Source organism: Zalophus californianus, chromosome 14, assembly GCF_009762305.2.
Source record: "Zalophus californianus isolate mZalCal1 chromosome 14, mZalCal1.pri.v2, whole genome shotgun sequence".
In the NCBI taxonomy this organism is placed as follows: domain Eukaryota; kingdom Metazoa; phylum Chordata; class Mammalia; order Carnivora; family Otariidae; genus Zalophus; species Zalophus californianus.
In genome coordinates this window covers 9940804-9962087 of record NC_045608.1, presented here as the reverse complement: position 1 = coordinate 9962087, position 21284 = coordinate 9940804, and the positions used below count along the sequence as shown (strand labels likewise).

At 40.6% G+C, this 21284-nt stretch overlaps 1 protein-coding gene across 9 annotated transcripts in view; it reads left to right on the top strand.

The window, feature by feature from the left end:
* HECTD4 (HECT domain E3 ubiquitin protein ligase 4) overlaps positions 1-21284 on the top strand; it is a 181931-nt gene that overhangs the window by 91644 nt on the left and 69003 nt on the right. For 4 of the 9 annotated variants that reach the window (XM_027576964.1, XM_027576963.1, XM_027576960.1 and 1 more), the window contains exons 14-32: positions 309-379; positions 1008-1113; positions 1703-1823; positions 2509-2637; positions 4730-4854; positions 6294-6447; positions 6964-7064; positions 8705-8903; positions 10994-11140; positions 12259-12363; positions 13467-13630; positions 14208-14441; positions 15432-15624; positions 16014-16118; positions 16610-16698; positions 17080-17255; positions 18875-19010; positions 19124-19265; positions 19382-19548. In XM_027576964.1, coding sequence (XP_027432765.1) covers positions 309-379; positions 1008-1113; positions 1703-1823; positions 2509-2637; positions 4730-4854; positions 6294-6447; positions 6964-7064; positions 8705-8903; positions 10994-11140; positions 12259-12363; positions 13467-13630; positions 14208-14441; positions 15432-15624; positions 16014-16118; positions 16610-16698; positions 17080-17255; positions 18875-19010; positions 19124-19265; positions 19382-19548 — 2664 coding nt within the window. The remainder of the gene's footprint in view (positions 1-308; positions 380-1007; positions 1114-1702; positions 1824-2508; positions 2638-4729; positions 4855-6293; positions 6448-6963; positions 7065-8704; positions 8904-10993; positions 11141-12258; positions 12364-13466; positions 13631-14207; positions 14442-15431; positions 15625-16013; positions 16119-16609; positions 16699-17079; positions 17256-18874; positions 19011-19123; positions 19266-19381; positions 19549-21284) is intronic. The other 5 variants (XM_027576967.1, XM_027576962.1, XM_027576965.1 and 2 more) reach the window with 4 other exon arrangements.

The window sequence follows — 21284 nt, the reverse complement described above, 5'->3', positions numbered from 1 at the left end:
ATATACCTGCTCAACAACATTGACTTTTTATAGCTCAGTTCTCTTTAACCAGTTCCATATCCAGCCTCAGACAAGATCTTATTTTGGTAACTCGTAGACAAGAGAAGGAGAACCTGTTTATCACAGAGGTGAATGGGCTATATCGTGACAGTGAATTTAGGTTCAGCCACTTTGTCAGTGATGAAGCTTCCCTCCGAGTTTTATGTAATCACGCTGCCATCTTTAATATAAATACGAATTAAAATATTTAGAATTTGGATTTTCTAGAACATTTGTTGAAAAGCTTTTTGACTTTTCTGTCCTTTCAGCTCTGGTTTAAATATCTTATACCCCGGTGAAACCGAAATCAATAACTTACTGAAGCTGGTCTTAACGGAAGGTGAGAATTATCCTTGAATTCTCCTTGAACAATCATCCCTTTTTTTTGTCCCTAAGGAGACCACTGGCTATTAAGATAATAGATATTTCTTTTCTTCATACCTGTTAGTATTCTTCTTAAAATGTATCTGCACATATGCTAACGCTTCTACTGGGCTGAGAGCAGAAACTGTGTTCTATGTATCTTCAAGCTTTATAAACCTTTTTCTATCCACACCGCTTAGCAGAAGGTGCCTGACGGTAGATGTTTAATGCACGTTAAAGATAATGACTTCTTGGGGATTTCTAAGTCAGTTTGTTTCCTCCAAAACCCAACTTTTTAAAGTTAGACTAAACAAATGCAACAAAGTTCACCCTGTCAAAGACACTCTGCCTTTAAAAGCAACATTAACTTAAGGAATTAGAAATCACACTTTATGATGTATGAAAAGGTGAATTACACTTAGATCAGGATGTACTGGTTTTAAAAAGTCTGATCTGTGATGTTTTTGCTGCTGCTGTTTGTGTGAGTACATGTGCCTGGAGCCCCTAGATTGTCACCAGTCTGTTCCTTTCAAAACTTGTTTTAATAGCCTCAGTTTTCTAAGTGTAATCACCAGGGGCATTTACGGAGCTTTGTTCTGTGTCAGGAGAGAGAAACAGCGGCCTCTCCCAGCTGCGGGATGTGATTCTAACCAATTTAGCTGAACAGCTTCAAAACAACCGGTTTGGCAGCGAGGAGGATGAGCATTACAGGTGACACCAGTTATGCTGTTGACTGCTCGTCTTCTCTTTGTATCTTTCCCAGTAATTAATTTACATTTAAATATATTTGATCAATGTTAGTCTCCTGTAATATGATGATAATTAGCATGTTAAGTCAAAATCACAGATAAATTGAAAGATAATAAATCCCACACTTGCCCTAAGAAGCGATGATAGCATTTTTCAGTTTTATCACCAGAGTACCTTAGGCCTGCAGAAAGGTTCTTGTGGAAATAAGAGTTGGAGCTTATTTAAAAATCTTGGTGGAGGGTGCCATTCAAATCGCTGGGCTATGAGGGAGAGTAGGGGTGTGGTGGGAACTAGGAAGGTGAGAAGGTGCTGGTTTTCTTTGCTGTTTATGAAATACTTGGACTGGGTGCTTGGGTACTATTTTGTTTCTGTAAGTTTGATTTAGATAATACACCTAGTTGTTAGCATCATTACTGAGTAAGATGATTCACTTACAGAACCAGTTAATTTTGTGTCTTCTATTGGTCATCTCGTACCAATTGTATACAATTTATCCTTTTATTATTAAACCATCGGTATCTTACTGTTACATTTTTCCTGCATTTTAAAGACTAAATGATGAACTTTTACACTACATTCTGAAGATTGTTGTACGGGAATCCTGTATCTTAATCACCAAGTGCCAAACTGTCTCTAAAGAGGATTTTCAAAAACTCCTTTCAACTGTGCCTGTAAGTAAAAATGTGTTTAATGAAGGCAAAATTATATCATGTGTCCCTGTTTTCACGTTACCGTATTGAGGTGTGTATGTATACATGACCGTAACACACTCTCCAAGGCAACCTTAGTTGATGAAAGTCAGTGGGTGACTGTTTCTCCTGGAAATACAGAACCAAATGAATCCACTTGGAATACTTTGTCTAAAGACTCTATTCCTCCTGCTTAAATGTCTTGATGTAGTAAATTGTTTGACTAAGTTTGGATGTTTTCATTTTGTTTAAAATAGGATTTCCCCTCCTGTTAATTTTTAATGTAGCATTGTTTTCTAAAGCATCACTGTTACACAGATTGAGAAGAGCCAAGAAATTCTCTTAAGGGTTTGGGTAGACTCTTCTCTAGTGGAGATGCATGAGAGAGGAAGAGGGTGGGAAGAAGAATTAATAAGAGGGACAAATTCAAGTAAGTATCTGTGTGATTAGTGTGAATTCTGTAGCAGAAGGCACAAAGTTACAGTAAATGTGTCAAATGACGTATCAAAAGCCATGTGGAAATAAGTCACCTGAGAAACTAACCTGGTCTGTTTTCTGTACTTTCTCTTTTGTTTCCCTTGTCCAAATCTTATAAACACATGAGGATTACATGACCCCTTCTTTCAGTAGGGTATAGATCATCTAAATGCCCTTATTTGTATTAAAGGCTGCATCCTCCTGCCTGCGCTATCTGATGGCAGTTCAGAACCACCTTCTCAGTAACACTATTTTGATTAAACCCGATGAGAATGATGACAGTGACAACTCCTTGCAGGGAGAGACATTGAAGGTACAGGTAAACACCAAGCTTTCTTCTAACGATGCTTTCTACCCAATGTGTAAAGCACAGCTTAATTGGCTAAATCTCTGTGTATTACGATGTCAGATTTCACCATGTGGCTTATGTTTTTGTGAGAGGTGATATTAGGTCACTCATTTCATAGGTTTTTATGTCATTGCACAGTAGTTACCGTATTTGTGACACTCTCATAGTGTGTCATCCATGTGCTCCTGTCAATCTTTTTGTGCCTCGTTTATTTTCATCTTTTTTAAAGAACTATAAAATATGGCACTTACAAGTGATCTCCTATCCATCTGAAATTTATGTATATATAGATAAAATAAATCTGGGTGCGTAACATTTGAAATAATTTTGACATTGTGGCTGCTTTATGATATTCTCTCCATTCAAATAACTTCCAAAAGGTGATAATTTTCTCACAACCTCTATATCGAATAATTTCTAAACCTACAGTTCATTTCATCCTCTGTAATTATTTTTAAGTTAGCTTCTGTGTAAACTCAATAATTTGTTCCCACATTGCAATTTATAGCAATCCAAAGATTTTTTTATAGCAGTGGATGTTATAATTTTGACAGATGCTGGAGGCTGTTATTTGCATTGTTCTTCAGAATTTCTTCTTTGTTAGGGAATGAGAGAAATCAGTAAGAACTTGATTCTTCTTTAAAATGTTGACTAAAACACACTGAAAAATTAAGGACGCCAAAAAGCTAAAAGCCATTATAGTTGCCCTTTTCTTACTCCATTACACATGTGTACTGTGAAACCCATAACCTTGCTAGTTCCTGTTTATGAGTTGATCTTATTATAGTCAGTTTTTTTTTTTTTTAAGATTTTATTTATTTGAGAGAGAGAGAGAGCACATGAGAGGGGGGAGGGTCAGAGGGAGAAGCAGACTCCCTGCTGAGCAGGGAGACCCACGTGGGACTCGATCCCGGGACTCCAGGATCATGACCTGAGCCGAAGGCAGTTGCTCAACCAACTGAGCCACCCAGGCGCCCTATAGTCAGTTTTTAAACAGGCAAAAGTGCATGAATTAATCATTTCAACTGCTGATACTACTGATTAACTTCTCTTGCCTTAGTTTCCTAATCAGTGAAAAGGGGCAGTAGGTCTCCCTTGTAAGGCTCTGTGAGGGTCAGAGCAGGAAATGCCCCCACTGTGCCACAGTCGGCACGCGGCAGCTGATGGCATCCATGGGACTTAAACCGTGGTTTAGCCTGTCAGTTCAGAATTCCTTTTCTCTTAAATGATAAAAACATCTTAATAATTCCAAGAAAGGCCCCAGGAAAGTCCAATAATGAAAACCAGTGTTTTCTCTTTGAAAAGCTAAATTCCATAAGTTCTTCATTAGCCCATGGAGAGAAATACTTGTGGCAGAAGAGGCTGAGTTGTCCAGTATTTCTGGGAAAAATTAAAAACCCAGTTTTCACCTAAAGGGTTAGGTTGGTCATATTTTTTTTAATAGAAAATAATTGTAAACTAAATATTTCTGTGATTTTAACTAGTACTTCTTAACACATTATTTAGTATTTGTATGCCCATGAACTCTCTAATAGTTATTTTTAATGTTTGATAGCCTGTAACTGCCTACTTTAACTGAATTTTTAACTTGCCTGCTTTCAAGTGTAATGGTTTAAAACATTAAGTAAAAAGGTCACTTGTACTGTTTCAGAATGTTGTGTTTTGTCTCATTTTATTCACCGCCTATACATGCGCCTTTTACTGTTCTGTTTTTCTCTTTAGCTATCCTCATACCACCCAACGCAATCTTCCACCTGGACAGTTTCTGGGCTGGCCACCGGGAGCTCTCTTGTGCTGGAGGGGAGGGGAGAAATGCCTTTTCTCCCAGGGACTCGGTGTGCTCCCCGTGAAATACTGCGTATTTCTGTCAGCACTCCAGACCTTAGCCTCCCAGATCAAATTGCTACTTGCCATTCTAGCGGAACTTACTGCTTTGGGCTTATTCTGGCCACCTCATTGTTTAATTTGGAAATGCATCATTAAATACATCATTCCATGTTGTCATTGTGAGTGTACACTCATCACAAAGCTGAAAAATAATATTATGATATTTTCTACCTAGGAGCTAAAGGTCAGTATTTTGGCTCTTGCCACCCAAATCCTGACTGGATGTGATGAAGTGTTGGAAATGCTACAGCAGGTCACAACTGCCCTCATAAATAGTGACCTAGCTGATCGTGAACAGAGGTGAGGAACTGGCTTGTGAGCTGTGACCCGCTGCCCTTCAGGAAGCAGAATTTGCTTATGAAAGCAAAATCTTTTAGAACATCGAATGTTCATTTAATATAGAGGGATTTTTGTGAGAATAGGTTGAAACGGCAAGCGTTTCAATGCCAAATGTTATTGAACTCTTTAATGGTGCTTTTCGGTGAGACTGGGCTAACAGCCATGGTCTAAGGGGGCAGCGAGGTTGTGGTGCTCAGCCTCATCGCTGACATTTGGGTCTGCCACCATCATCGCTCCCAGACTGGCCTTTCCTTCACTTATCTGGCTTAGCACCGCATGCACTGGGTTCCCTTGTGATAAGGACTTTAGAGAGGCAGAGATGACTTAGTAATATGGAAAATTAACTGCTGTGCAAAAGATGATGCTGACGTGATGTCTTAAGATTTTACTGCAAATACAGGAGTGACCTACATAGAGGGTAATCTTCTCTTTCCCAGTAATAAAGCTCGCTCTTCGTCCTCCCCATTACAATTTCGGCTATGGTTTGCTGTACATCTGTGTTTATTGATGATTTTAATGTTAGAGATACTGATCCAAAACAACCCTGCAGTGTAATTTTTCCTCCTGTAGGCCTGTCTGTCCCCATGTCCCTGTTTCTTGCCCATTCCCAGAGAGTAGGTGGCCAGGTTGAAATCGGGGACAGTATAGCCCAGACAGGCATTGCACTGGGGCTTGATGAGACACCAGGTGGAGCCCACTGCTGGCACACAGCGCAGATTTGTCTGGGGGGGAGGGACGGTCTGAGAGCCTGAGAGATAGGAGGTCTGTTTCTTGTTCCAATCCCAGTTCCCTAAGTAGTCTTGGAGAATTTATATAACCCACATCTTTCTTTGGGTGAGTCACATAAATCTTAATTCTTCTAGCAGAGGTTTGGGATATTAAGAATGTGATTTTGGGTAATCATTTTACAACGTATACGTATGTCAAATAATTATACACCTTAAATTTATACAGCCCTATATCTCAATTACATCTCAATAAAAAGAGGAGGGGTCATGTAATTTTAAAAACAAATTAAAAATCTGTGTTGTAGCCAGGTACCTTTTCCCTATCGGAGACTCTGCACCTGTGGCGCCAGAGCCAAGGGAACTTTGCACGTGGTAACTATCTAGAGTAGCCGTTTGTATTCTAGAAGCCATTTATAAAGTGCTTCAGAGGTGCTATGAAATGCACTGTGTAAACTATTTTAGCAAAACCACGGGCTGAAGGTGAAACCATTACTAGATGGCTGTCCTCTCCCTTAGCGGTAGAGGGTGGGAAATTTGTGGACCGAATTGCTATAGCTGTAAGTGCTCAGCAGTTCAAGGAAATGCAGTTTAAGAGAATTTGTTGGAGAAAGATGATGGTTGCTTCTTCACGTGATTTTGCTTAAGCTGTGTGTCTTCTTGAACTTTTTATAGGTTAAAAGGCTTGGAACAAGTAACTAAGGCTACTATGCTTGGTCACCTTCTTCCAGTGTTACTGACTTCGCTGATGCATCCAAATTTACAGACTCTGACTATGGCCGACGCCCTGATGCCTCAGCTAGTGCAGCTGGTGCTCTACACCAGTCAGGTATGACCCTCGCTGTGCCAAAGTGAGCTGCTCTTCGGCCAACCCACTTCATGCTGCGGCCATGTACATTTATTGAAGGCCGAGTAAACATAACTGTGTCTGTCATAAGCCAAGGGAGATAACAATGGAATGAAGAAAAATATCGTGTCATAAAAATAAACTAGATTATTAGAAAACATATCTGTTTGACTAAATTACTTAGTGCAGTCTTACAGCAGGTGTGGATTGCCGGGTGCCTGTAAAAATGCTAAGCTACAATGCTACTGAGATCCTACCATTATATTCAGTTTCCTGAGTCCTTGCCAGCTATTGGTGACTAATAGAAAGGATATGTGCCATTCCGGCATTAAATAAAATGGTGTTAAGTGGTCTAAGTAGCAAAGCATTTCTTCGTGAAGGAGGGCAGATGAGGATTGTAAAAAGATGACTTAAGTGAGAATTCTAAATTTGGCTCTAGTACCATCCAGATACCTGACAGTAAGCACTTTAAGACATGATGATGGTTTTGTGTTTCAGACGGCTTTGCTGCTTAAAACCCAGTGTCCAGTTTTTGCCGAGGTGGGCTGTTCCCCATGTGGTGCATCAGACCAGAAGGGCAGGCTGTTCCCCGATGAGAGGTGAAAGATGCTGCTTCCTTGCAGGAACCCCTGCCTTGTTTTCTTCTGGTGAAAGCCTAGTTCTCCTTTCACAACACTGATTTTTAGCAAGGATTATGTAACTGGAAAAAGAAAGAGACTCTAGGGTCAGCGTTTTACAGATAATTATAGAACTGCTTTGTAGATTTATAGGACCGGGTTAGAGTAAATTGCCCACACATCAAGAGATTAAAGATTGACAAATTCTCATATACCAGTGATGGAGATGTAAACTATTATGACTTTGGCAAATAGTTTGACAGTTTCTTGAAAAGTTAAACATACACCTACCACACGACCTAGCTATTCCACTTCTGGGTATTTACACAAGAGAGAAGAAAGCATAGGTTCTTACAAAGACTTGTATACGAAGGCTCATAACAGCCTTAGAGTAGCCCAAGACAAGAAACCCAAATGTCTGTCGTCAGGTGAATGGTTAAACGAATTGCAGTATATTCGTATGATGGAGTCCTACTCCACAATAAAAGGGAGTGAACAGTTGATATATGCAACAACATGGGTGAATCTCAGAATCCTTATGCTTAGTGAAAGAAGCCAGATCCCCCGCCCCACCGAAAGTACATACTATATGATTCCAGATATATGAAACTCCAGAAGATACAAACTAATTTCTAGTGATAGAAAGCAAAAAGTGATTGCGTGGATTACAAGAAGAAAGAGGAAACTTCCTGAGTATATACATATGTCCAAACTTACCAAGTTGTACACTTTAAATATGTGTAGTTTATTACATGTTGATAAAACTTAAAGCTGTCTTTAAAAACACTGATCAGAAAGGAACGATTTTTTTGTTTCTCTGGAACAGGGTGCTATGCAGCTGAGCTTTGTGCAGTGACGAAACTGCAACTTTGTTGTCCAGTACCATCCGCCATAGCTACATGCTGTTACTGATGACCATCAGTGTGGCTGATGTGATCTAGAAACTGAATTTTCAATTGTATTTAATTCAGATTGAATTTAAATGGCCACATTTGACTAAGTGGCCACCATATTGGCTAGGGCAGAGCTGAAAAAAGAGAGTTCATTCCACAACAGCTAAGTGTTGGTTGTAGGAGTTTGTATGCCACAGCCTTGGGCTGTGAAGTCCTTGAGAGTTTAATTACAGTAGATAAGAGGACTTTGAAGGCACTTTTCTTTAGTAAAAATTACAGTAAAAACTAGCCACATAGATTCATGGAGTTTTCAACAATTGACGTTTTGATATCAACAATAGGGACCTTGATAGGGCAGGATACTAATCCTGTGGGATTTGGAAAGTGACCAATCTTAAGGGTCCTTTGTAGCATTTTTTTTTCTTCCTGAGTAACTTGAAATGAGAGTTGGTGAGGTCCTTTCCTGGATATGAATTGGGCTTTCCTTCTTGAAAAGAGAGGGGGGAAAATTGCAAATACATTGTCTAACAACAAAAAAGAAAAAAAGAGCCTTAAATATAGGAGTTTTTAAAATGTTTCTGATCGCCACTGATTCCTAGCATTTAAAAGCCGCAAGGATATGGAAAAGTAAAGCAAAATTTCTAAACCTTTTATATTTTACTATGTGCACGTCTCCTTTTTCCTGTCCTCGCTGCTAAGCTAAATCACTTTCTCTTTGTCTGGTTTTAGGATGCTGGAAGAGAAGGAAGAGCCAGGCTTTCTCACTGGTTTAAAGATTCCTGCTCCATGGGCTGCTGGGAAGACTGTGGAAACAGTCCACCCTGTCAGAGACAACTATAAATTTAAAGAAACTGTCCACATCCCAGGAGCTCGCTGCCTGTACCTTAGATTTGATAACAGATGCTCTTCACAATATGACTATGACAAAGTAAGCAAGACTGGCTTCGTACTGGCTCCACCTCCAATAAGCTGATTTCTTAGATGCTTCTTATTTTTCTTTGCTCCTGGTCACCATTCTTGACTTATTTCTGTCTGCAGATGTCTCTTTGGAGAACTTTCTTAAGATATGCCTTGAAGGGTAGTGGTTGGGGAATTAAAGAACCAGCAGCTCTGTGTTTTAAGAACCGTATTTTCATGACATGTTGAAAGTGTACTCTTGTAAGCTTTCAAAAAGTTTAGATCTGAGTCAGAGGAAATTTTCCTTACTGATGACCTATTGCTTTCCTTCTGTGCTTGGAATTCCTGTAGACAGGCGGTGTCCATTCATCTAGAAAGTTCTTACTGCCCAATTCTGGGTCTTCTCATGTATTCTTTGGGAGAAGGTGGCCTTTTAGAAGAGTTTCAATGTGCTAGGATCTGTTTTATTTTTATTTGAGTTATTTTTTCTTGTCAGCACCTCCGGGCCCATGTAGATTTTGAAAAAGAGTAGTTTCCAACCTAGTGGCTTAACAGTTTTAAGTGAAAGGAAACATTTGAGGGGTTGTAATACTTTTTTTCTGTTTATATTGTTGCATTGCAAACTGCCATGTTGAACTCAGGAGGAAAGGTGAATGAACTTGTGACACATAACCTTATACAAGAACAGCTGAAGGATTATCGCATAGCTTTGTACATATACAGGACTACATTTATGTAGATTGTTAGCTATCTGTTGTCTCCTCTGTGAACTGTATAAGGGCAAAGATCTTAAATCCCTTCCGGGGAGATTTGTAAGTGAAAAATAAAGGACTTCTTAATGGTATATACTCTGAGATGGTGAGACACATCACTGAGCAAATTACAGAATCCTCTTTCCCATCATCTTTTAGGTTAGTGAAAACTCCCAGGTGTCCAGAGGGGTTTAAGGTTTGCCTCCAAAACTCACTTTAGCTGGAGGCAAGAGAATTTAGAAAATGGTCTTTGGTAGGCCTTTCAGAGAACAAATCTCCTGCCATCAGCCTGCCCTACTTCATAGTTCCTGTCATCAGCTACCCCCATTTCCTACATTAAAGTGCTATGACTGTTTAAAATAGAAATGGAGAGATTGGCATATCAGTCGGTGTAATTTTGTTTCTCCCTTAAAACCAGTAATTTGCATCTTCTGACGTATGCTAGCCAGCACCTGCAATGGGCATCAGTGTTCAATGTGGAGGCACAGGGAGATGTACTCCACAGATAAAAGTAACATTTACTTTTCCAGTGGTCCCGGTTGGTGTCAGCAAAAGGTCCAACAGGGTAAGAGAGCACTCCATGATACATGTCAAGGGTTAGAAGCATAGCTTCTAGATCCACACTGAGCTCTCTTGGGTAGTCAGAGGTGGTCAGAGTGCATGTTCGAAGACAGGATTTGGTATTTACAGAGCCCAGAGCCTCATTCTTCCAGTGGAAGTATTTGAATGCCAAATGACCTTTAAATGTTTCTCCTGCATATTAGAAAGTTGGTTAATTGGATTTAAATAAATAATCTTTATTGAAGAAAAGTATTGACATGTGAAAACTGACCCAAGAAGCTGCAGCCCCCTTTCTGGCCTAAATTTGTGTCATTTTCTTTTTATACCATTAAGCAACATTCTAAAGATATATGGCTTATTTTCCATTTGTTGCATTTTTAAAAATCCTCATTCATTGACTTTTTGGTTTTTGTGTATGTATGTGTTCTTTTGTTTTTGCCTTTATTTTGTTGTGTTAGATATAACCATCTTTCCATCTGTATTTGCTCACTTTATTAATTTGGGGGAGGACTTAAGGGGACAAACTGTACCTGTTATTAATGAGTTAAATGTCATTACTTGGCATTAAAATAACTACTTGAAACATATGTATACTAGCTGGGTAGAACTATGTTAACGTGAGGTTCCCTAGGCAATTAAATTGTGGCAAGAGTTGTTGTACCCAAACTAGTATCAGTTGTACCTTAAAAATCAGGGAATGTTAGTTCTATAATAACGACACCAGTGCCTGGTTATAAATATGTTTTTAAACAAACATTTTTTTGCAGCCTTTTTATTTGTAGATGTTGTTTTTGTTTTTCTTTTACAGTCTAACAGTATATTTTCTGTTTTGAAGTTGGTGATATATGCGGGGCCTAACACAAACAGTAGGAAGGTTGCTGAGTATGGAGGCAACACACTGGGATATGGCAGCCGTAGTGTCTTAGGAACTGGCTGGCCCAAAGACTTGGTGAAGGTATGGTATCCAGTCAGATCCACTTCCTAGAAAGGAAAAATGAACTCCCATTCCCTGGGCCTGAGTATTAACTCCAATTCCAGAAAAAAAAAATTGTCCGTGGGTGCTTTTGTTGAGCTGGGGGCTGTCTTGCCAGGCCTGGAAACTCACTACATCGTTCAGAGTGACCATCCTTTAACTTGTAGGGCCTCAGACCCCTGTCTGCTCCAGAACTGGGATCCATTCTCCAGGGACTGAGTGCTCACAGCATTTCCTTCCCTGTCCCTTAAAAGGCCTGCTAGTTCTTCCAGCTTGCTTCTTCTCTGCCCTCGCCTGTGATGGGTATCCTAGAACCACAGGGCCATTGCAGTTTAAAAATGTGGAGTCAGTGTTTTCCAAAACGAATTTGGGCCTCTGGGGCAATACTAATGATCCATCCTCAAATTGATGAGATACCAGTCGTGCTTTGTAATCGGGGCCCTAGAACTACAACATATCTACCTAGAATATGAGTATGAATTGAAATGCCCACTGAAACCTGAAAACCTCTCCAGAGTCTGTCTTGGAGCCTTGATCTCAAATGCATTACATATCCTCTTTAATTCAGCCACAGACAGCAAGTTACGTCTAGGCATAGAGTCTGGATGTATCCAAATCCCCATCAGCGTGACACTTTCAATTGTTCTTTCATTTCCTACGTTATGTTTCTTCCTCGTGGTGTTGGTTCTGCAATACAGAGCAAGGTCTTCCAGCACTCTGTGTTCTTCAAGATATGGGCCGTTTGCCTGCCCTACCAGGACAAGTGAGGTGGTGAAGTGGACAGGGGGAGGGCAGAAAGAATAGAAGTCTGAGGAATTTATTGAAATTATGCTCAAGATTTAATCTTTACTATGATCCTGCTATTGGGCAGTTGTGGCCCATTTCACAGATGCCTCGCCCCAGACCTACCTGGTCAGGAGAGACACCTGAAAGTTTGGTGTCCAGATGAGAGGGGATGGAATTTGAGTCAAGCAAGCGATTGAGAAAAGGAGTGAAATATTGCTGTGGTCCTTTTGAAAGTAAATCTCTGAAATTCATTGCTCTCTTGAAAGTCATGTGTCTTGTTTTTAAAGTGTATTTTCCCCCCCTTAAATTTTAAGGTGGAAGGAGATACAGTCACCTTCTCCTTTGAAATGAGAAGTGGCCGTGAACACAACACTCCCGATAAAGCTATGTGGGGCTTTGCTTGCACAGTTCGCGCTCAGGTACTTGAATCTAACCACTGCTGTGGGCATAATGTACTTTCTCCTATGTGCCTTGGTTACATACATCATATTTGCCCTGGAAACAGGGCAGAATATGAGCTGCGGTTTCATCCATCTCTTCCATTTGGCATTCGTAGACTATCAAGAGTAGTAGTTTTGTGGAATAAAACTAGCTGTGACCTAAAGTCCATTCAACAGCACAGAAAGAATCCATTGCTAGGGGCTCCGTCTTCAAAGCCTGGAGAGGTGATCTGCCTCCAGCATCTTTCCATAGGGCAAAGGAGGCTCGAACACCTAATAGAAGTAAGCACTGGGATTCTGGGTTTTTAGAGTAATGGGATCAGATTTTCATTCTGTTCTCAAAGGCTCATCTTGCTAGTCTAGGTCTGTCTCTGCTTAATTACATGTGTTACACGGTATATGGGTTTAATCTACTCCTTTTAACGTTACCAAATAGTTACTTTCCCCCAGGATTCTAGGTAAATTCTTTTCCCACCTGGGGTTTTAAAAAAAAAAAAAAAAAGGCGAGTATTAGGAGTTCTTCTAATCCCTTCAGTTGCCTGATTTGTAAAACCTATTTTGGACTTGGAGATTGCTTGAGTTTAACCAAACTAACACACTCTAGAGTGAAAGTGTCTGCTAGAATGAAAGCTCCGTGAGGGCAGGAATCTTTTTTCTCTGCTGTTTATCTCAAGCACCGAGAATGATATGCTCAGATATTTGTTGAATGAATTCAGTATAAGGGATTGACAATATCTTGGTTCGAGCACAGGATGGAGGTGACAAAATAAAACCGTGATTTATACCCGGATAGGCACAGCAGAGAGGAATCCATCCAGAGAATCTTGCATGAGATTTGTGCTGTCTCTAATACGGAGTCTTATCAGCTCTTCTCTCTCCAGAATTGTGTTGAGACTTCACTCTGTGGTCATTGCCCCATGCCACCATCTTTCTTCTCATGGTGTTGGGGACTGTCCCTGTGTCCCATAGCAGTGACACGTGATGCTGCTCTGTGAGCCCCTGTGGTCAGGGACAGTGCAGCGCGGTGCAGGTGCTCGGCTGCGTACACTGACCAGTGTGATTTGCCCCTCTCTGCGTTGTAGGAGTCGTCGGAGGATGTGTCGGGAGGCTTGCCCTTTCTGGTAGACCTGGCTTTAGGTCTGTCTGTGTTAGCTTGTTCCATGTTGAGAATCCTGTACAATGGACCAGAAATCACCAAAGAAGAAGAAGCCTGTCAGGAGCTATTGCGGTCCAAACTTTTACAAAGGTAAAAGGCTTAGATAGGACTAGTTTTGCTCCCAGAGGAAAAAGGACTTCGTGTGGAAAACTACTTTTAGTACATTTCCCAGCGCATTGTGCAGACTGCCTGACAATCCCATAGGTGTCATTGTCATTAAGAAAGAAGGTGAAAATTACACCAAAGTGCCTTCTGGCTCTTACTTTACTAAATTTGAAATTACAGCCTTGAATGCATAAGCTTTTCTCCAACCCACATATTGTATAATTAAATTAAAGAATCCCCAAAAGGAGGAGTAGATGAGTGATAAAGCAAACCTATCAAAATGTTTATTCTAGAATCTAGGCGGTGGGTATATGGGCATTACCCAATGGATGGTTTCAACTTTTCTGTAGATTTAAAATTTTTCATAATAAAATGTTGGGGAGGAGGTTAGATTCCCAAAGATGTGGTTTCATTTAACGCTCATATTCCTTTGGCCTCTGGAGAATGTTTGATGAATATTTAACACGTGATGTGATCCTTCATATATTTGATGTATCTGCAAGCTTTCCGTGGCTTTCCAGTTGGAAGAGGAAATGAAGGAGCCTCTTTTCTGTCTATTCAGGTGCCAGTGGCAGGTGGAGGCCAATGGCGTGATCTCTCCTGCCCTTACTCCAAGCCCATCTCCACTGCCACTGACCATCGAGGAAGACAGAGAATTCACCTACCCCTCTGACGTCCTCGTGCCTCCCGTTGGAAACTACTTTGACCTGCCCCGGATCAGGCTGCCTCCAGGAATCATGATAAAGCTCAGGGAAATTTCTGGGCGTGCTAGACCTCAATTCAGACCAAGTATAAAGTATGTTGCTAAGTAGTGTGCTATTTTTCCCATTGGGAAAAAAAAAAAGGCTTAAACAATGGAAGGGGGTAAATTTCTTCTCCTGGTCTAGCAAATGAACCTTTAATTTTACATTTACTTAATGAACACTAACCACGTACTCTGCGGAGTCCCCCCAGGTGGTATTCCAGGCCATCAGGTGTCAGGGTGTGGGCCCCCAGTCAGCAACAATAGCAACACCTGAACCCTTGTTAGCTCTTGGGCCCCATCTCACACCTGCTGGATCCGAACCTCTGAGAATGGGGCCCAGGTTTTGACAAGTTTTCCATAGGATTCTGAAGCATGCTAAAGTTTGACAAATTCTAGGTTTTTCTCAGATGGTTTGACTCTCTACTCGAAGTCCTCAACTTTGGTTTCCTTAGTCCAGAGAGAGATGGTGAGGGGTCTTTCATCTGGAGTGTGAGGTCAGGCACTTACAAATGTCTTTGTGGTCTTCTTGCTTAAAGTCTGTTTGCTGGCCTCTGCGCTGTCTTCTGAAGCATGATTGGCCATTTCAGAGAGAAAAAATTTAAGGATAGTTGAAATTTAAAATGAAGAAATACAGAAACGCATTTTGTTTTCAACCCAGCATCCATACGTATGAGATACCACAAGCCATGGTACTACGTAAAATTATTTGGCACATAAATGGTGCCAAGATCTTTCGTTAGTCTTAGACCTCTTCCAGCTTTAATATGACTCTAGTTCAAAATATATAATTTAAAAAAATGGAGTCTCTTTAAGTTTGATTTTCACTTTATCAGCTGATGTCAGTTTTGTCAGTTAAACGTATTAAGTTATTGCCAACTTGATATGAAAGCCATCATGTTCGTGCCTCTTTACTGTAATAAAGAAGGTGTGGTGAATATTTAATGTATTTAAATCAAAGCCTACACTCCTCAACCTATTGAATACAGGATTGGTAATTTGAGAGCGTGGCATCTACCTGACTAGTTTCTGTTGTAATCACAGAGAAGTGATTCAGCCAGACGTGATGGAGGAAATGGTGGTATCATGTGTTATTAAGCACTTGAACTTGGTTGATGCGCTGCAGTCCCTAATAAATTTCCAGTATCAAGAAGAACATGCTGAGGAATATGACTTACTGTGTAAAATTATGGGAGAGACCTTCAAGAAACTCAACGCCATGGAGAGACAGCTGCAGGTAAGTGAAGGCTAACGTGTTTAGATTACGCTCTCAATTGTCGGAAATAATTTCTTTCCTAGAAATTTAATGAAGTTTAAAAAGTGACCTGAAGGGGTGCCTGGGTGGTTCAGTTGTTAAGCGTCTGCCTTCGGCTCCTGTCATGATCCCAGGGTCCTGGGATCGAGCCCCTCATCGGGCTCCCTGCTCAGTGGGGAGCCTGCTTCTCCCTCTCCCACTCCCCCTGCTTGTGTTCCCTCTCTCGCTGTGTCTCTCTCTGTCAAATAAATAAAATCTTTAAAAAAAAAAAAAAGTGACCTGAAGTTTTAAAATTTCCAAATTTACAGAGTGCACTTGTTTTTATTTTACATCTCTTCTCATATTGTTTTGTTTTATAATGTATCTATCAGAGTGTTGCAGAATTGGAGCAGAAATGGCAAAGCGAGGTTGATGATGCCATGCAAGGGAAGCTAGAGAACAATATGCCTTTCTTCTATGATTACCATTTCAATGAGGTGAGCAAGTTATGTGATTTATCATTGGGGCGTTGGTATTTACAGTGCAAAGGCACATATCGTGTGTGTGTGGGGGGGGGGGTATGTGTGGAGAGACCAAATAATGGTTTACCTGTTAAAATGTTGCACACGCCAAAATGTACTCATTCTTTACGAAGGTTAAAGTTAGATCAGCATATCAATAATACAAATATAAATTATTAAGTTGTTTTTAACTGATAGTTTTACCATCATTATCAAATTTTGCTTGCAAGCTTTAGGAAATGAAGGGCAGTTATAAGCACCGAAGAAGTCCCCAGAAAGTAGTTGATGCCATTTGTAATCATTAAAATATCAAAGAATAACTTACAAATGTGCTCTGGCATAGAAATATGGACCAGAGGTGGTGGTTTTTTTTTCCCCCATAAATTCTCTGTTCCTTTTAACATGAACGGTAAACTCACTTTTTGCAGATCCTGCCTACCATCTTTTCTTGATTTTTCCTTCTTTAGAACAAAATGAAAGAACTAGAACTTTTGTGTTCAATGAGAGAAGTCTCCTTTGATGGAAATGATCTTGAAAACATGGTCCTATCACTGAGGTTAGTGATGTTAATAACTGTGTAAAGCTAATTTGCTGCCTTGATGCTTAAGACAAAATGTGAAGATCTAGTTTCTTAATAGATATTAAAAATCGTATGCATTCACTAAATATTTGAGTTGGAACTCATTTGTAAACTTGGAAATTTTGATTTTGGCCTTCAAAAGTTAGCAGATAGGCATCTGAAACTGGACAAAAGGAACTAAAAGTGGTCCATTTATAACCCTGCTCTCTTGGCTAGGGGAAGGGAAGTGATGTTTATCATTTTATCAGGTTTCTTTTGCTTTAGTTTCCCTCTATCTTGTCGTATCCTTTGTAATTAAAAAATGTTGGTTTTGGTGAACCTGAGAACGACTAAATGCACATCAGTCTTTCTTTATAGGGAGAAGTTTCTGCAAGAAGTGAATTCTCTCATACAGAAACCCTCGCACCCACTGGCGAAAACGAAGACGTTGGTGAAGAGTTTAATGAACCGAGCTGAGCTGCTGTTGCATGTCACCATTTCGGCCCAGCCTGGCCTCACGAGAAGCATCTCAGGGACCCCCGCAGAGACACCGGGTACAAAGCCAGCCCCAAGCAGGCCCTCCACACTACTCTGGTCATAAAATACACGTCAGCTACTGAAAGAAAAATCACTCTTGTGTTCTCCTAGGAAGGAGAAAGAAGTGCCAACATTTTTTTAGTTTGCCTTTTACTTTTTCCAGCCAAGAGAGACTTTTCATTGAATTCATGTGGTGGTTTGTGAGTCAGCTGAGCATCAGGGGTGCCTCCTCACCTGCCTCATTCAGTTTTGCTTGGGAGCCCAGTGATGTCTATTTTTATAATCTAGTGCCCCTTACTTTGTTTATGGCTTGTCATTTTCATAGTAATGTGTATAATGAGATAGTCAACATTGTGAGTCTTGTAATGCATCATATTTTCCTCTTAAAGGTGAGTTTGCATTGCACCTTTAGTAATTATGTGGAACCTCCTAACATGAATTTTCACTATTTTCCTGGTCACATTTTAATTGTTAGCCTGAAAGGACATTTCTCAGGGAAATAAATGAGTCTTCTTTCTTAAACTAGATCCCCAACACCTGGCATAGCCCATAATGACAATTGTTAATTCTTCCCTTGAGACAGCAGGATGAGTAAACATGAGACTCCGTGTTACCGCACCCCATAGCCTAACAGACACTGCCAAGCAAGCGAACTTGTTTTCATCCCAGCTTGAGTGCCCAGGGCACTCCTCACATGGGAGAGAAGTTTAGGGTGATTCAGGTTTCTGACCCTAATGAAAGGAGACCATTTGCTGAGAATATCAGAGGAAGCGTGCCGAGCATACAGTATGATCACATACCAAGATGGTCTGCTGACCGTGTCCCTGGTCACAAGGCCTTGGTTAGTTAAAGGTCCTGTATGAAGACTTAACCACTCAGTAAGACTGATGATGCTTTCCAAGAGGCTCTTGCCATCAGAGATCATGAACCAATAGTTTGCTGAGCAATAACATCTTCAAAAATTATGTTTTTAGACCAAAGCTGCCTAACCATTTTTAAGACAAATTCAAAATAACCTCTTCTCTACTTTTTTTTTCCTTAGATGATCTTTATTATGCAGTTTTGTCATCTTCCATAATGTGTTCTTTTATGATACAACCATTTCCCTGGATAGTGTAGGAAGGGCCAGTCAGATTCTAGCTCAAGCGTGATATTTACTCACACCAACTCGATCAAAACCAAGGTGCCACCAAATGTCAATAAGTCAGCTAAATAAATCTAGGATTAAAGGAGGGGGGGCAGAAAAAGGCTGTCTCTGGGAGAAAAAAAATGGATTTGGATTTACTTGAATTAAGAAATTTTTGATTCCAGAAATGACTTTTCTGTCCTCTCTGGCTTTTTAGAATGCTTAAATGAAGGTGAAGGTTGAGAGTTTATGAAATTGAATCTTGCGGCCTTTTTTTTAAACCAAATTTAATAAAAAGATTATAGTTTTTCACACTAAAATAATTTTTAACCCTAATACCCAGGTTTTTAAAAATGGGCCTAAAAATTGTCAGTGTGCTGTGCTAGCTGGTTTGGTGGATGAACTCTCCTAGAAAGCGAAGATACTCTTAGACTGGTAGCATAGCTGTTGTTGCTGTCCGTACAAATCAGACAGCAAGTATGCCAACCTTTTGATTCCTTTCTGTTCCAGCTTGTAAGTCAGCTTCAGAAACAAAGGTGATATCTCACGCTGTGCGGCAGCCTGTTTTTCTTCGCAGCATGTCGGCTCCTTCTGACCTGGAAATGATTGGTAATGAAGATTTGGAATTTACTAGAGCAAATCAGAGGTAAATGGCTAATGGCCAAGATTGGATTCCCACATGCAGCTGAATACATTCATCAGAGCATGCTCCCTGAGTGAGTTTGTTTTGTGATCTAGCACCGTTTTGTTTTCCTGTAGGCGGCGCCACGTGACCAGTCACCGCAGCAGCTCCTTTACACTCCTGCAGTCATTGGCCATCGAGGACAGCAGGGACAAGCCCACCTACAGTGTCCTGCTGGGGCAACTGTTTGCCTTCATCGGCACCAACCCTGACCAAGCCGTAGGTCGTGTTTTGCCGATTACAGAGGAATAGCACCTAACAGCACGAGGTTGGGGGGGGGGGGCGCCTGTGACAGCCCCCAAGAGTCAGGTGGACTTCCTTGTCATGCCTTTCAGGTGTCCAGCAGCAGCTTTCTTTTGGCTGCACAGACGAGATGGCGGCGGGGGAATACTCGCAAGCAGGCCCTGGTGCACATGCGGGAATTGCTGACGGCCGCTGTGCGTGTCGGGGGCGTGACACACCTTGTGGGTCCAGTGACGATGGTCCTTCAGGGAGGACCCAGGTCAGTTGCTTCTAGTTCATACCGTCCTGGCCAGAGTGGGTGAGAGGCGTTCATTCCAAAGATGACTCTTGAAGCCAGATCATAGATGGTGGTATTTACTAGTGTTTTCCCCTAAAATATTTTATTTTTATTTTTTAAGAGCTCCACAATTTTGTAACAATGTCAGCGTATGTAGCAGAAAGTAAAAGTCTCTTTACTCCCCTTCCTCTCCTGAATTCCACCTTGTTCACTAAGAGCTGCCTGTATCAGCTACACACACATAAATGGCTATTTAATTCTCTTTGTACACAGAAGTGTCTATGTGTATGATTTTTTTTTCTTAATTCAGATTATACTATACTATAACACTGGAGTTGTTTTGTTCAGCATATCTTGGATATATCTGTCTTTTCATGTCAATGCATGTAGTTCTGCTTTATAGTTTTGAAGAACTTCCTGGACCTCCAGGTAAGGATGGCTATGTCTTATTTAACTCCTCCCCTCCTGGTGGACACATGGTTCATTTACTCTTTCTCTCCATTTTTTCTGTTTTATTTTTGCATTAATAGCAGTGATGTAGTCAACATCCTTATGCTTATATTTTTGTGTACTTTTGTGCTTATTTTTACTGGATCAATTTCTAAAAACCTAATTGTAGATACAAACTTTGAAGAAGGTTTTATCACTTATTTGTGAGGAGTTTTTCTATGCTATTCCCTACTGGGCTTCAGAGATCTTCAAGTAGAAATAGAAAAGGCATTTGTCTACAGGTCCTAGACTAGAACTGCCTGGGGCTACTTGTGTCTCCTGACAGCTCTTTGAGAAATTCTGGCCGGCAAGCAGAGAGGCTGGGGAAAAGAGCTAATGTGAATATCCTGAGAAATTTCTGTGTCAATCAGGAGAGACCAGGTTACTGTTTAGAAACAAAACCCTCCAAAATCTCTGGTGTACAAAACAAGATTTCAGTTCTTGCTCATGTCCAGCACAGGTGCGCCTCAGCCAGTGGTAATCCCGGAGAGCCTGGGTTAGAGGAGGGGACTGCCATCCTGAAAGCTGTTAGTCCCTTTGTCAGAGCTCTGAATCATTGGGCAGGCTGGTCACATGCTCACCCAACCAGAGGGGTGCCTAGGAGGTACAGTGAGTAGCACTGGCCACCACAGCTCACTTCCAGAATAATTTCTCCACAACCCTGGCAGCATTTTTCTTTTTTCCCTCCGTAATGTCATGTCAAACATTAAAAAAAAAAAAAAAAATGCAGAAAATCCCAAAGTATAAAGTAAAAATCACCTGTAAATCTAACACCTTAGGATAAAACCTGTTAACATTCTAGTGTATCTGTTCTGTCTTTATTCTAACCATAGATACCTCCTATAATGTTTTTAGTGGTTGTATAGCACTGCATCATATTCCTGAACCTTTATTCAGATTCAGTCCTGATTTTTCAACCTTAGATTTTATTTACTTATTTTTGCTATTATAAACAGTATTCTGTAGCATATCTTTGTAGATAAATCTGGAGAGTTCCAGTTTTCAACTAATATTAATTGCCATAGAATCTACCCCAGATTGTGTGTTTACACTGGGAAAGTCTTATATCAATTGGTTTCTCATACTCTGCTAATAATCACAGTGTGGACTTGAAAAGGACACTTAGTTAATCTATTTGGGCCTTGATTTTCTCATTAGTACAATTGCATTTACAGTACTCAGTGCTGCATAGGATATTGTAGATGTGTTTCAGACGGTTTCCTTATTAA